The 14,213-nt window shown below is 48.6% G+C and overlaps 1 protein-coding gene across 2 annotated transcripts; it reads right to left on the bottom strand.

The window, feature by feature from the left end:
* Positions 1 to 24: 24 nt before the first annotated feature.
* On the bottom strand, positions 25 to 8,224 carry EIF3D (eukaryotic translation initiation factor 3 subunit D). Of its 2 annotated transcripts, none has more exons than XM_054168056.1 (15): positions 8,138 to 8,224; positions 7,629 to 7,763; positions 7,278 to 7,323; positions 6,763 to 6,899; positions 6,559 to 6,644; positions 6,028 to 6,100; positions 5,772 to 5,887; positions 5,423 to 5,555; positions 4,655 to 4,802; positions 4,300 to 4,430; positions 3,776 to 3,861; positions 3,419 to 3,548; positions 2,839 to 2,981; positions 1,633 to 1,913; positions 25 to 176 (listed from the first exon to the last, which is right to left on the bottom strand). In XM_054168056.1, exons 2-15 carry the CDS (start codon positions 7,749 to 7,751, stop codon positions 163 to 165), a joined length of 1,647 nt encoding a protein of 548 aa, XP_054024031.1. In that variant the 5' UTR covers positions 7,752 to 7,763; positions 8,138 to 8,224; the 3' UTR covers positions 25 to 162. The 2 variants fall into 2 exon arrangements, with proteins under 2 accessions (XP_054024031.1, XP_054024032.1); XM_054168057.1 differs by having other exon boundaries at positions 5,772 to 5,884.
* Between the last annotated feature and the right edge of the window lie 5,989 nt (positions 8,225 to 14,213).

The raw sequence follows: 14,213 nt of genomic DNA, 5'->3' as shown, positions 1-14,213 counted from the left end.
ACGCAGCACACAGCGCCACTCTGCCAAAGTAACTTTATTGCGCTTTCTCGCCCCTCAGCACTTATTTGCAGAACGGCTGCGGGCCAAGGCAGAGCCGACACCCGCCCCCTCAGCGGGAGGGAGGCGAGTCCAGGCGCTGCCACCCCCCTGCGCTGGCTGCGTTCAGCTCTCTTCCTCTGAAAGAGAAAAGAAAGAGGCGTGAAGTGAATGCAGCAGGGGGAAAAAAAAGGCAAAAGGCCCCAAAGCTCAAACCAAATCCTGTCAAGCTACTGACACAAGGAATCACTGAAAAGGGCTTTTAAACGTCATCTGGCCCAACCTCCCACATCCAGCAAGGGCACGCTCAACTAAATGTTACTCAATGCCCCATCCAGCTTGGCCTTCAATGCTTCCGGGATAGGGCATCCACCACTTCTCTGGGCAAATCTGTTCCACCTTTACTGTAACAAAATTTATTCCTAATATCTAACCTAAATCTACCCTCTCCCAGTGTGAAACCAATCCCCCTCATCCTATCACTGCACTCACTGAGTCCCTCCCCACCTCCCTTACAGTCCCATTTTAAGTACTGAAAGACTTCAGTAAGGTCTCCCTAGAGCCTTCTCTTCCCCAGGCTGAACAACTCCAAGCGTCTAAGCCTATCCTCACAGTGGAAACCCCAATGCTTCTGGTGGAGGTCCTTCTCTGGACCTGCTAGGACAGGTCGCTGTCTTTCCTATGCTGGAGGTCCCAGAGCTAGCACAATGCTCCAAGAGAATACAAGCCTGCCACTTCAAGGAGATTCATCCCACCTCAGCATGCCTGTTGTCATCCCCTCACCACCCCCAAGGTCTGTGTGTCAGCCAAGGCTATAGGATCCTTATTTGGAATTACACAATCTACATTCCTGAGCAAATTACACAGCAACCTAGAATCCCCATAGTAAAAACCAAGGCAGATAGGCTACGTCTGCAACTGTAAAACAGTTACATATCACAGAAGAGCTCTGGATCAAGCCATTTCCCACTGTGCATGGCACATGCAGATCACAGATGGTTTTAGGCAGCAAAGACAACAGCTGTCCACTGTGGCTCCACCAATCCTCTGAAAAGTCCCAGGCTGACCAACCAGTGATTGCTCAACTTCAAAAGTCACTTGCTAAAAGCCTTCACTGAGTTACCTCGATCAGGATGGTCACCACACAATTTTAAAGGTGTCATCTTACAACTGGATTCCCATTTCTACAACTTCAGTAAAATAATATCCCAATACCAACCAGCAGCCATGCACTTGCCCAGACCGTGGGGCTGCTGAATGAAGGTCTCCTTAGCAGGCTTCATTTTGCCAGCTGGAGCTCTGGACTTGGTTCTCACCCTTGATAACATCAGTCCTCATTCAGTATTACCCACATGGAGGCAAAATATCTGCATTACTAAGTATCTTTTTTTGCTTCCAACAGAGTACTCTCAATGTCACTCACACCTCTTCCAGCACTGAGTTTCATCCTCAAGACCACATATTCTCCAAACTCACTTCTCTCCTCTTATAGCACTGTTATCTCATCTTTCAGATCTGGTCTTTATCACAGGTCACCCCTTTTTGTATAGACCAGTAGATCACTTAAAAGCACAAATCACTAAGTATGCTACGAACCTTCCTCTTCCTCTTCTTCCTCCTCATCCTCCTCATCTTCATCAGAGCTGAAGGTGCCATCAGGCAAGCTGTAGATCCGGATCACCTGCTTATTGGGGTCCTTGAGGATGAGGTACTTCCCCTCATCCAGCTTCATGCAGATGTCAATGACACATCGCAGGATGCCCCAGGCGTTCTCTATGCTCAGGTTGATCTGGCTGGCGAACTCATTTGGCTTGAACTGCTGTGTGCCCAGGATCACGTGGCGGGCTGAGTCCTTCACATGGTAACGAGACACATACCTGGGTAGGGGCAAGAAGAAACCAGAGGAATATCAGGAGATTTAAGCCCAGCTAGCAGAAAGACATCATAAAAAAGCAGCATGATCACATTAGATTTGTTTTCTCAGCTGAAAAGTGCTAGGCGGTGGAGTTAACATCAGTGGAGGTGTTTAAAATGAGACTGGATGAGGCACTTAGTTTAGTTGATTAGATGGTGTTGGGTGCTAGGTTGGACTTGATGATCTCAAAGGTCTTTTCCAACCTCGTTAGTTCTGTATTCTAACACTGAAAGCTAAAAGGATCTCCTGGCTAACAAAGCCGTGAAACAGTGATGTGTCTGGAACCCTTCCACCACACCAAATCAGATGAGGTGGTACAAAAGATACAGAAAGATAAGTCCCACAGACAAAAATTAAGCAATACATAATTAGCCTGGAGTCTGAAATTAAACAGATGGAAATACGCGAGTCTCATATTCGAGGATGGAACCCAGGACTGCAGAACCACCAGAACTGAGATAGCAAATGCCTCCTGATCATTATCCACAGCAGAGACTTGATTATCTCAAGCTGACAGCTCAAAAAGGCCTGTGGGAGTACTTCCCCTCTACCCAATTTCTCAGTAACAAGGCACTGAGAATCTGAATCCAATTCCTGACAGATAGCACAGCTGCCAAGAGCTGCAGGTGCCACCTGTCCACCACATTTGCGAGATCTCACAAAGCCAGTCACAACGCAGGGCACATCAGCCAGACGCTGAAGGAAAGCAGCTTATACTGAGGTAGTGGACACAGCAACCCTTCCCCTCTCAGCCACTCAAAACATGGGGAGATTTTATGATTACTCACTCTATAAATAGTGCACTTTGACACAGACTGGGTTAAATAACAGAAAATACACTTGATCTGGTGTGTGTTTGCACATTAGGTGTGAAGAGTGCATCTTACCCAAGTTTGAGGTATTCTGATCCAGCCAACAAGGCACAGCATGTCCAGCGGGCTAATTTGTAGCTGTTGTTTTTCAGCTCTGTGGCTATCACAGCCCCTCTCTGAGAGTCAAGCTTCTGGCGCCAGTCCACTCCATTGCAGTACTGAGAGAAGAATCAAAACTACAGTGAACCTAACAAGACAGCAGTTGTCTCTTCAGCCACCTTGACATCACACAGGGAAGTTTCTCCCATCTACCTTATGTTAGCACAGGAGGGAACATGAACAACAGCCTACAGCAAAAGCCCTTGCACTGGAAGGAAGAAATGTCAACAGCAAGGATCGACCAGTGGTGGTTAGAAAATGAAATCTGAGGCAAGAGTTCAGCCCACTGTGCCAAAAACCCAGGAACAAGAGGGCTCAAACCAGCTACCTCACATCTGGGAGAGAATGCCATCAGCATCAATGTTATACTACCCTGGTGGAACGTAACCGTCCCAGGGACACTGCCAGATGTGTGTCTTGCTTGCCTGCTGTACCTGGCATGACAGGTAGCAGTGAAGCAGTTAAGAGCTAGCTTTGGGATCTCGTTCCTCCTCACCCTGGAATCCCACTCGTTCAGAGTTTTGATGTTGATGAATGACACTTCTCCATTAGCTCCTGTCATCACTCCATCATGTTCACAGCGGACGATGAGATCTATATCATCCCCCAGCTTCCACCTTCGGTACCTGCCAACACACAATCCAGTTAGTTATCTCCAACCCTTGCTCTCTTTCAGAGTCATGCAAGACCTCAGCAAAATCCTTGCCCCCTTTAACTGTTCACTGTGAGAACATCTAGGAATCCTCTCATGGTAAAGCTTCTACCAGTAACAGTCTTAACTTGTTTTCCCTTTGTATAATGCTGACATTTTTCCCCCTTGTCAAATCTGAGCATCAGAGAGAGATTAACAAACCTGTATGCAACAGAGGCTACTTCATTTTTATCCATGTCATCCTCCACAAAGGGGTTTGGGTTGGGAAATTTGTATTTCTCCTTTCCCTGCAGAAGAAAATAGGCATGTTAAGAGAAAAAAATGTGAGTGAGTTCTCTCCTCCTGGGTAAATGTTCTCTTATGGCAACAGTAGCTAATTTCCTTGGTCTAGAAAAATGCTGAATGGAGAAGCCTCATCTTCACATCACTTACTTTGCTGTAAGCAGTACTTCTGGCACTTCAGCCTCACTAAGTGTACTCAGAAATCTGCCTGCTCCACCAATGGGAATGGGATTTCTTCTTCATGGAATAAAGGTGAAAATCTTTCTACCAGTTACACTGCTCACCAGAAGTAACCTCACCTCTTTCAAAGCTGGAGGAGCATCAGTGTTACATACCTCTGTCAATTAAACTGCCTCCGTGCTGTACTAAAGCACCCTGAATGAAGTGTCTCCTTCAGACTCTCTGAAATACAGACCCTACCACCCATCATTGCTTGACCTTACCATCCTCAGGCACTGCTGAGAGAAGTTATGATTGATGTAGGTAGCTTCCATGGCAAGGTTGCGAGGAGAATTAAAGGAGTTGCCCTCTTCCTGTGGTGGTTCATTGGCTGTTTCACTCACTGTCAGGAGGTCTGGGGAGAAAACCAGACACCAGCAGTTATACTCAAGGAGGGGGTAACTGAATCTCCAGCCCTACACTGGAGCAGATCACATTACCCCTACACCTAGCAAGTGTACTGCAGTAATCAGGCTATTCCAGGGGTCTCAGTCTGGACACTAAGACAAACTCAAAAAAGCATAAAGCTTAGACCCTTCATCTACTATAGCAGAAATGTCTTTTATGATTTTTCCTTACCAAAATCTGAATTGTCTCTCTTGTCAAAGAAAAGCTTGGAGCCAACTCTCTGGACAATGATGTCCCAGGAGTAGACGGAGCGAGTGCAGCTCATCAATGTGGCCAGGATGGCATCTGTGGCAAACACATTCCCTTGGGTCTTGGCCAGCTATGGATAACAGGAAGTGGAGAAAACTGTGTTTCAGCAACAAGAAAAGACACCTTTTTCCCTTCCCCATTCAGGGCAAGAAGTGTTAGAAAACCAGATCATTGATGACTTTTCCCATGCTGAGGAAGCTAGAATGGTAGGTACAACACTCACTGCTAGACAAAGCATCAGGTATCACCCAGTAATGTAGGCCCACCCTCAGCCAAACAAGGGAAAAGAAAGAAACCCATTACAACAAATGCTAATGCTGCTGGGATAAGGCAGGGCTCCTTACTGGATCACAGAGAAACATCTACCACGCTTCCTAATCTCCAAAACCAGAAACTCCCAAGAACCAGATCTCTCACAGAGAGATTTGTTTCCCAACACAGCTCAAGTACCACTTTGCTTGCCTTTCCAGAACCACAGCTTTACCGTGACCAGTACTCCATGTGTTGTAGTCATTTAGCTCTGCCTCAGACTTAAGAACAGCAATGATACCAGCTAATGCTTCTTTTCCTCTGCAAGCATAGGCATCTGGAACTTTCATGCCACGATCTTTGGTCTGATAGTGACAGCTGGTGTTGAGTAACAGCACACACTGAGAAACACTTTTGGGATTCACAAACCAGTTAGCATACCTTTCGGATAACTGGGTCATCAGTAGTAGTGACGGTATGGAAGATGCGCTTAATGCTCCTTAGCAGCTTCTCATTTCTTGTTGTAATGCGGTCGAAGGCTTTGTCATAGTATTCTAGGGCTCCACAGCACTCTCTGCAAAGGGAAGAGGATCATCTTGATATCCCCCCACAGATACCACCAGCTAAGAACTACACAGGATAGAGGGACCTGTTGAGCATTCTATTACCTCCCCTTGCTTTGGGTACCTCAGTATGAACTTCAGAACCAGGCCAGGAGAACCTTGCTCTCCGGCTTTCCAAAAATCCAGTCAGATCAGAGAGCAAGCACATGGCTGCTTTAGGAACTCACATGTCCTGTGGCTCGGACACCTCCAGGTAACGCATCTTCATCAGCCTAGGGAAATCCATCTCTTCCTTCACCTCCCAATCACTGCGAACCTCAACGGAGGAGTCACGAGGCTTCTGCTGTGCAGCCAGACGTAGGACAGAGAGAGAGAGAAAGAAATGGAGACACAGCACATCAGTATTTGTGCAAGAGGAGCTGCTCCATGAGTGCAGCCTGAGAAACCAAACCACTGCAGGCTTCTGAAAGCTTGCTAGTTTACCTGTGACTTTTGGTCCCACTTCTGCCTCACTCCAAACTGCTTCTGAAACTTCTTCTGTAGGCGCAAACGATCTCTGAAATGACAAACAGGAGAAAAGCTGTGAAGAATTCTCGATTCCCACATGCCACAACCATTCCTAAGCTTCCCAACTGCCACCAGAGGAGCAACGCTTTCAGGCACTGAGCCACTGAAACATTTGCTGAGATGTCTGTTGATCCAGATGCCCAAGGCATTGAAAGCTCTGTTCATTATTCTCAGTGGCTCTTTAAATATTTTTTTCTCCAAAGACCACAGTGCAGTTTCCAGAAAGGATACTTTGAAGAGCCATGTCCTTCCAAATTCTTCGATAGCTGTTTGAAACCCATGCTTCTAACTACCAGTGCCATCAGCAAAACGTTGGACTGGAACCATCCTGAAATTCTTTCTTGCTATAATCTCCAGTGGGTTCTGTTATAGTAAATTCACACCTTTACCAACAGTATGTTCACACACTCCAACTCAAGTACAGTAGGCTTATATCCAAGGCCTCACCTCTCCTTCTGCTTGGCACTCTTTGGCAGCGTCTGCATGCTGAACTGCGGCATGTTCCGCCGGTCCTTGTCTCTCCGAAGGTTCCTCTGCAGAAAAGAAGGGGAAAAAAAAAAAAGATAACAACAAAACAAAAAGGATGACAGTTGCAAAATAGTTCCCTGACGCTGAAGCTCTTTTCTGAGCCTCCTTCTGAACACACATTACCTGTGCAAATCGCATACGATTCCTCTGGTACGCTGTTTTCTGGGTTCGTGTTGTATCCACCAGCTGGAAGCTAGTCTCATCCTCCTCATGGAAATAGGCATACTGACTTCCACCTCCAAACTGCGATGAGTACTTGTCTGGAAATAAGAAAGCATGCTTCCAGGAAATAAACCCTAGCACTTTCCACCTTTCTCCCTCTTAATTCCTTTCAACTGCCTCCACCTAAGTCTCATAGGACTCCTGCCTTACACAAGCGTATCTTCTCCCATTCCATGCCTCCCTGAGAAGCCCCAGTCATGAGGCTGTAATAACAATCACGAAAAGGCCCTAAGGACAGGGAGAGTGCCACAGAGCTCACCCAAAGGTGAGGCATGCAGCCTAATTTAAGAAGTCTCTCTTGCTGAGGTGCACAGGTAACCACCAGAGTGGGGGTGTGAGACATGAAAGCTGGAATGACGCTTGAAGAAACCTTTGTAGGAAATAAACTGGAGGCGCAGCCACCAGACAGCACGTACTTGTGTATCTTTTATCTTGATATGTAGCTCCTGTCCAATCAGCCACCTAAAGACAAACACAAATAGTCGAAAGTATTAATATGATGTTTCCCCCCCCTGGTCTCTGACTTTACACATGCAGTGCTTTGGGCAGAAGCAGCAAGTGCTGCTGTTCAACTCCAAACTCTGCCTGCCATGCTTGCTAACTGCTCCCATCTGTGTTACATCTCAGGATACATTGCAAAGGGTGTCAGAAGAACAGCCATAGCAGTAAGAAGTGAAAGCCAGTGACAGTGTGCAGAGGTGGGATGCCAGAAGGCACATGGAGCTCGTTCACCAGCAGCCCAGTGCGATGTGGTACTGTGGAGATACCTTGCCCAGACGGTCTCCTTTGCTGAAGGGCTGGTAGGGCATGTCCCTGAACTGCTCAGGTACGGCACACGGGCCCCAGCCAGAGGGGTTGTCCTGGATCACAGGGGTCACGAACTTCGCCATTTTTTTAAACGTCTAAAGAAAAAAAACACAACAGACCACCCCAAACCCTCAGTGAGCCCCGCCGCATGCCGTGACAGCCGCTAGGGTGGGGCACTGGAGCCCGGGGCCTTTCACCAGTACAGGCCAGGACGGGGTGTCACAGTGAGGGGTTGGCAGACAGGTCTCCTCTGCCAACCGGGCGAGCACCGAGGGCAGTGGCTGGGGTGGGAAGGGGAACCCCGGTCGCTGCTGCCACTGTGTGTGTAGCAGGAGGGGCGACGACCCGGCTCCCACCGGAACCAGTGGCGGCCGCGCCGGGGCGGGGCTGGGGGGGGGTCTCGATACTCGCGGACGAGTGCCAGTAGGGCACGAGACTGGCCCCGGAATGGTTCCAGCGCGCCCCTCACCTGTGCGGCCCCGTCACGGCCCCGATGGAGGCGGATACAGCGGTAGCGTTAGCGGCGGCTACGCGGAAAGAGGCCGCATACGGCCCCGGCCCGCCTATTAGGCGTCAGCGTTGCGCGACAACCACGCCGCCAAGCGCCGCTGTCGTAAAAGTTAAAAAAACGCCAACACACTCCAGAACGCAAAGGAGCAGAGCGCAGCTGCCGCAAAGCGTCCCCCTTGAGTACGTAGTACGTCATGGCCATAGAGCCGCAGGATTGTGGGGCTAGAAAAGCTACCACGGGCGGCAGGGGAAGTCGAGCGCCGCTGTGGCCCGCTCCTCCGCGGTGGCCGTGGTGAGAGCGCGGTTGCCGGAGTTGCCTTCTGTGTCCGGCTTGGTGTCTGAGTGCTTCGGAGACACCACCTCTCCCTGTTGCGAGGGGCCGGCCCGGCAGGAAGGGCTCCGTGCCCCACGCGCGCCGTGAGGCTGCGTCCTTTGCGGCGTGTGCCCGGGTCGAGTCGGCCTGGCTCTCGCGTGGATGTGCCTTCAGATTTTCGCTCCCTCTTAATTACCGCTTAGTAACAAAAGCGCGTGGGAGTGGGAAGAGAGTGACGTTAATACTAGTAAATTCGCCCTATTAATTAAAAAGGTTGAGTTCGACTTTTTAGTAGAAAAGCCGGGGGTGAGCCACGGCAAAGCCATCGCGTTTGTTCCCGGTCGTCACTAACGGAAGGAAAACGTTTTCTGTGTCTGCCGAAAGCACGGCAGAGCGTGGCAGATCAGGCAATGACGAGGTGTCAGAAATACCTTCTCCAGTGGTAATGACGATTGAAATTCCTAGGAATGTGGAACTTGTAGCAGAAGCAATTAAGCCTCCGGTCTGCTTGGAATGGTTTCGGTGGTCTCGTTTTGGACGTGCCAGATCGCAAACGGATGAGAAAGGCTGTCAAAGTTCCTAGCCGTCCTCTACTGTCATGACAGTAATTTAGGCTTCACGACCACATAAAGGACTGTACAATCTCTTTATCTATTTATTTTTTAAAATACACTGAATTCAAATTACCAGACCTGAAATCATGTGTTGGAAGAATACTCATCCTCAGCTTAGTCCCATGAAGATTTCATCAGCTAGTGTGCAGTCCCCGTTTGGTTGTGCCAGGCAGCTCTACAGACATGAAATGGCATTAAATTCCTGTTTTCATGGACAGAAATGGAGGTGGAAGTTCAGATATTTATACCCCTGGTAGAGAACAGACTTACAGGGCTTTGGGAAGGAAGTATATCAATAAAGCCATACGTCACAACAAGAAACATGACTCAATGCTAAGCCTCTTAAATTTTCTCACATACACAGCCTCTTGAAATAAAAATGTACTCCAAACTATGCAATGGTTTTGCAGAAAAGCAGGTGATTTTCAGGTTATAGTTGTAGAATCATTCAGCTGACTCTAAAGGTTGTTACAAACACTTGATTTTTGAAAGGCAAAGATGCATGAAAAATGGGACTTGCAGTTGCCCTTGCTGTGTTCTCAAAGTGGTATTCAAGGTTTTGCATTGCCCCTGATGACTTTCCTTAACCTGCTGGAGGAGAGACCTAGGGCTGGAAGTTAGAATTCAGCCCTACAGCCTAAGAGACCATGAACCAGTGATTTAATACAGCTATGCCTCAGATCTCTGCCTCTGTAATTGGGATAGTATTTTTTCTCGGTGAGTGAGGGTAATAAATCATTAAATCTCAGATGTCCTCATGCCAGAGTGATTGAAATTTTCACTACCCTGCAAAAGAGCAAGATCCTGTTTACAGATTTCTTTAGCTTGCAGGCTAAAAACAAACTCTTTAGAGAATTTTCCTGGCTATCTTTTATCTGAGGAGAGTCTAGATCAATATTTTCCAGGCAGAGAGGTGTGCATTTTCTTCTTTATTTACCACTTGTAATTCCTCCTCGGGAAAGAACTGAAGCTACAGCAGTCTCTGCTTTGCCAAGACACCCTACCATTAATCAGAAGTGGGATTATTAAAGCACTTTTCCCCGCTAGCGAAAAAATCCACTTATAGAAATACAGTTTATAAAACACAATTTGTAACTGTCTCACCTAAACAGCTTTTTGGAGACAAACATCATTAGTGCTGGAACTGTCTTGCTGGTTGCTGGCAGTGGTTGGGTGCTATCCCAGCTCTAGGGTGCTATCCACAGCACTCATTCTCTGCCCTCCAGAGATGAGACAGTGGGCTGAATGGGTTTAGAGTGACTGACTGCTTAAGAGATGGTGGTAAAAGGAGCAAGAAGTTGTGAAGAGAAAAGTAGACTAAGGAATGAAGAGGAGCAATGAGAAATAGACTGATAAACCAAAATCATTTCCCACAGCTTCCTTTTTGCCCCTGAGCCTGTGTGAGGTGCTTACAAGAGAACGTGACACTGCTGCTGTCTCAGGGATGACAGATCATGTGCAGTTTGGGCTTAGCCCATATTTTTTCAGGAGACAGAGTTGGCTACAGGCATTAGTCAGAGGAGACAGCATGTATAGGGAATGTCCAGTGCAGGATAAATGCTGTTCTGGGCGTGGATGTAGCTCCCCAGTTTCTTATCATGGGAAGGAAAGGTTTAGGTTAGTTTTACCAGAAGAGGGGAGGGAGCAGATCTGTCTCTCTTTGCACCAGGCACTGCATGTCCCATCTCCTGTGCCGTGCTGAGGCTGGGACCCCACAGCTGTGTGCACCTCTCATCCTGCCCTGTGGCAAACCGTTCACCACCTGGCCCCTGTCTTCCGTTAAAGGCACACGTGAGATACATCATTTCCCGGAAAAGCACTCAAAATACACTTGCTTGCAATCATTTGATCCTTGATCCATAATTTCAGTTCATCAGTTAATTAATCACTTAATAAGACTAATCACTCTTCCCTGGAAGATACTCATGAGAACAGCCAGGATAAGTTGCTCCCATCTGGTTTTCTGTTCTTGTCTCCCATTTAATTTTTGGGCTCTGTGCTGGTGTTAGCAGATCTGTAAAGAGAGGCATGTTCCAGCACCATGGCTGCCCCAGCCCAAGGCCTTCCCCACCATCAGCTGTTGCTGCAGTTGGGGCTAATTGGAGAGCTGTGGCCTGGCTTTGTTCACTGAGCAGCAGGCTTCACCTTCTGAGTGTGAACACTGTGTTCAGGTAGCATCACCAGAGGTTTGCCAAGGTTTAAATGAGGAAAAACAAGCCCAAGCACCCAACCCATTCTGCCTCAGAAAGCCTTAAGATAGGATTTCCAGCTTGCATGACTGTACTTCCACTCAAAGAGGCAGCCGAGTATTGGAAAACTAATGTTCACATTAAAACTCCATTTCCCAGTAGTTCCTTTTCTCATTCTTATAACAAATGCATAAAAAATAGTGAATTGGGTTCTTTTTCCTCACTAAACAACAACTAGACTGTATGCCTGTGCCATATGTTTAGTCTCTGCTGTCCCTTGCTTCTTGAAAAACCCAGAAAACAAAGGAAAGTCTTCAGCCTTAACACCTTCCCCCTGTGGAGGATCCTGATGATTATACATGTCTTCAGGTCAGGCTCTTCTTCCAAAGTCATTGTCATTGTCTTTAAAGCCACAGAGCTCACTGATGGCTCGTGGGCTCTTGCAATCAACCTTGGCCATGTATGAACTGGCTCCTGCCACAGGCTGGTTGTTCACAGGCTGTGAAACCCAGTGTCCTTCCCTTGCCTTCCTCTTCACATCCCATTTTTCACATTGCACTTTTATCTGCTTTCTCAGTGTGCTGTTCTTCCAGGCCAGGTGCTTTGCTATGATGCATGGCCTCGTTTCGAGTGCCTTCAGCCCTCTCCCGGGTACCCTGGAAGCTGAACTACAAAGGTACCCTCCTCATGTGGCAATTGCTTGCCAGATTTTGGGGGGAAACGTTTGACTGGATTTTCAGGAACCCTGGAAAAATGTCCATAAAGCAACTTCAGTGTGCACATACTGCGAATCTGATTTTTAATTTGCTGCCTGTGCAATCTGGTGGGGCTGAGAGCAGGTGGCACCTGGCGGATTCGCTGCGTGTGTTCAGACCAGCCATGTCCATGCAGTAAGGTCCACGCAGGGAATGTGCTGAGTTTATTATCCTTGGTAGGAGGTAGTGCTTTAACTGTGAGGTTTTCGTCTTCTTCCATGTCCTGCTGTGCTGAGTTCTTCCCATGCAGGCTGGGCCAGTCTTGCCCTCAAGGACAGACAGAAACCTGGCAAGGGCAGGCTTCCCCTTCTTAAATCACGTTACTTCTGTAGGATGGGCTCAAAGCCTGGCCTTGCGTTGCCTGCTCCTTCCATGCTACCAGGGAAAGTCACAAATTTATGGCAGACCCAAAAGTTGTCATTCTCTGAAGTAGTGCTTTGTCTTGCTTTGCACTGACCATTTTTAGCATGTGTCAGCTCTCTCCCAAGGCTTCTTTAGCTTTGATTATCAGTGCCTGGACTGTGTGTATCATGGGAGAGGCGGTGTCTGTCATGCTCCTTGGCTGCCAAACACTACCCTTTCCAGAGCTGTAGAGAGAGCCTGGGTCCAGCTGTCTCCTTGCAAACTGTCAGCAAGATTGCCTCCTTTGATCTGCACTCAGTGCTGGATTTTATCCCAGCAGCCAACAGGCTAATTCCACAAGTTTATTCTACAAAGCTCAATTAGAGCAGCTGGCACCAACAGCATCCCTGCTGGCTCCAAGCCCACAGAAGGAGAGGAAGGCTGGTGCAGTGGCTGGGGTATGAGCTTCAGAGTCCTCAGGCTAGACTGCAAATCCTTGCTCTGCAGCTGTCCTCCAGACCACCCATGTAAGCTTCCTCAGTGGGAGCTTGGTACCTCCATGCTGCACAGGGAGCAACAACATTTCCCTGCCTCACCATGGAGCAATACGTTAGAGATACAAGCTATCATGGTGATGACAAACCGTGTCGACAGAGGCAGAAGCAGGTCACGGCTGCTGCATCTGGGAAATGCTGCATAGATCCAGCTGGACCAACAGCAGGGAAGAGGATGGGGCCCCGGGTGATGTAGCGTGTGAGGCACACTGTGCCTTCTCACCACTGAGTTAGCGCTTTGCTTTGCAGCTGTGGAAGCCCTGCTCTGTGCCCTGCGGTTCTCCAGTGCCTGAGTTACATTCAGCACTGCTCTGAGAAGGATCCTGTTGTGTGTGAGCAGAACCACTGGCAACATGGGCTTTCTTTTTGAGGGCCCTTGCCCAGCACAGAGGCACCCAGTTATCTCCTTCAACATCATCAGTGTTATGTGAAAAATCATGATTTTTGTGGGGCTAAGCATGCTCTGCAAATGTCGGTGCCTGGCAGGTCCCTCCTCTGGAAAGCTTGCTGTTTATGCCAGCCAGGCAGAGATGCGAGCAGGACATCAGGAGGCAGAGAGTCCAAGCGATTTCTGCTAAGGAGTGGAGTCAAACCCTATTTGTGCAAGACCTAGTTATCAAGGCAGTGAGGAGTCGAATGCAGATGCTACCTATGTATTACAGGCTGTTCCTCTCCCAGGGACTCTCACTATATTCATTACAAAAGAGAAGAGTGGCAAGGGACATGCAGCAGCCCAGTGAGCCTGCGGTTGCCATTCTCTCCCCTGCCCCTTGCTAAGTCAGAGATGGGGCTGGCAGACACGCTTGGCCAGAGACAAATGTGCCTCTTGGGGTACAGAGAGTACAGAGCCTCGGGGCTATTCCTTCCTCTCCTCTTGAGCAGATTTCAGTGCCATCTGCTCTCTTCTGTCTTTGGAGGAGTCAGCCGGGTGCTTTTGTACCTTCTGGCAAAGCTGTGCTGTGTATGTCCCCCATTGGGCATCGGGCACCTCAAGGCAGCTGGGAAGGATGCACAGTCTCAGCCTTGCTCCAGAAAGCTCACACTGCAGCAGCCCAAGGTCTTTCTTTCTCTTCCCTGTCTGCAGGCTGTCCCTCAAGATGAGGCACTTCCCAAGGTCACAGCTGACTTCCAAGGTCAAGGCCAGGCTTTTCTGTGCTCTCTGCAGGATGGGCTGGGAAGGGACCTTGCTTGCCCTGCTCACTCTGAAAAGGACCCGCAAGCAGTGCCAGGCCCTCGGGAGAGAGCAGCAGGGGCAAGAGGAGATGTGG

This window comes from Dryobates pubescens, chromosome 15 (genome assembly GCF_014839835.1).
Source record: "Dryobates pubescens isolate bDryPub1 chromosome 15, bDryPub1.pri, whole genome shotgun sequence".
Taxonomy (NCBI): Eukaryota; Metazoa; Chordata; class Aves; order Piciformes; family Picidae; genus Dryobates; species Dryobates pubescens.
This window is presented reverse-complemented; position numbering and strand designations above follow the sequence as displayed.

What these genes read in the sequence shown, in the direction of transcription:
- EIF3D (XM_054168056.1), bottom strand. Translation starts at nt 7,751, where the DNA reads ATGGCGAAGTTCGTGACCCCTGTGATCCAGGACAACCCCTCTGGCTGG. An exon ending in GTGTCCGAGCCACAGGACAT is followed by an intron (nt 5,556 to 5,771) that starts GTGAGTTCCTAA and finishes TTCCCTTTGCAG; the next exon opens with AGAGTGCTGTGGAGCCCTAG. An exon ending in GAGAGACAATTCAGATTTTG is followed by an intron (nt 4,431 to 4,654) that starts GTAAGGAAAAAT and finishes TTTTCTCCCCAG; the next exon opens with ACCTCCTGACAGTGAGTGAA.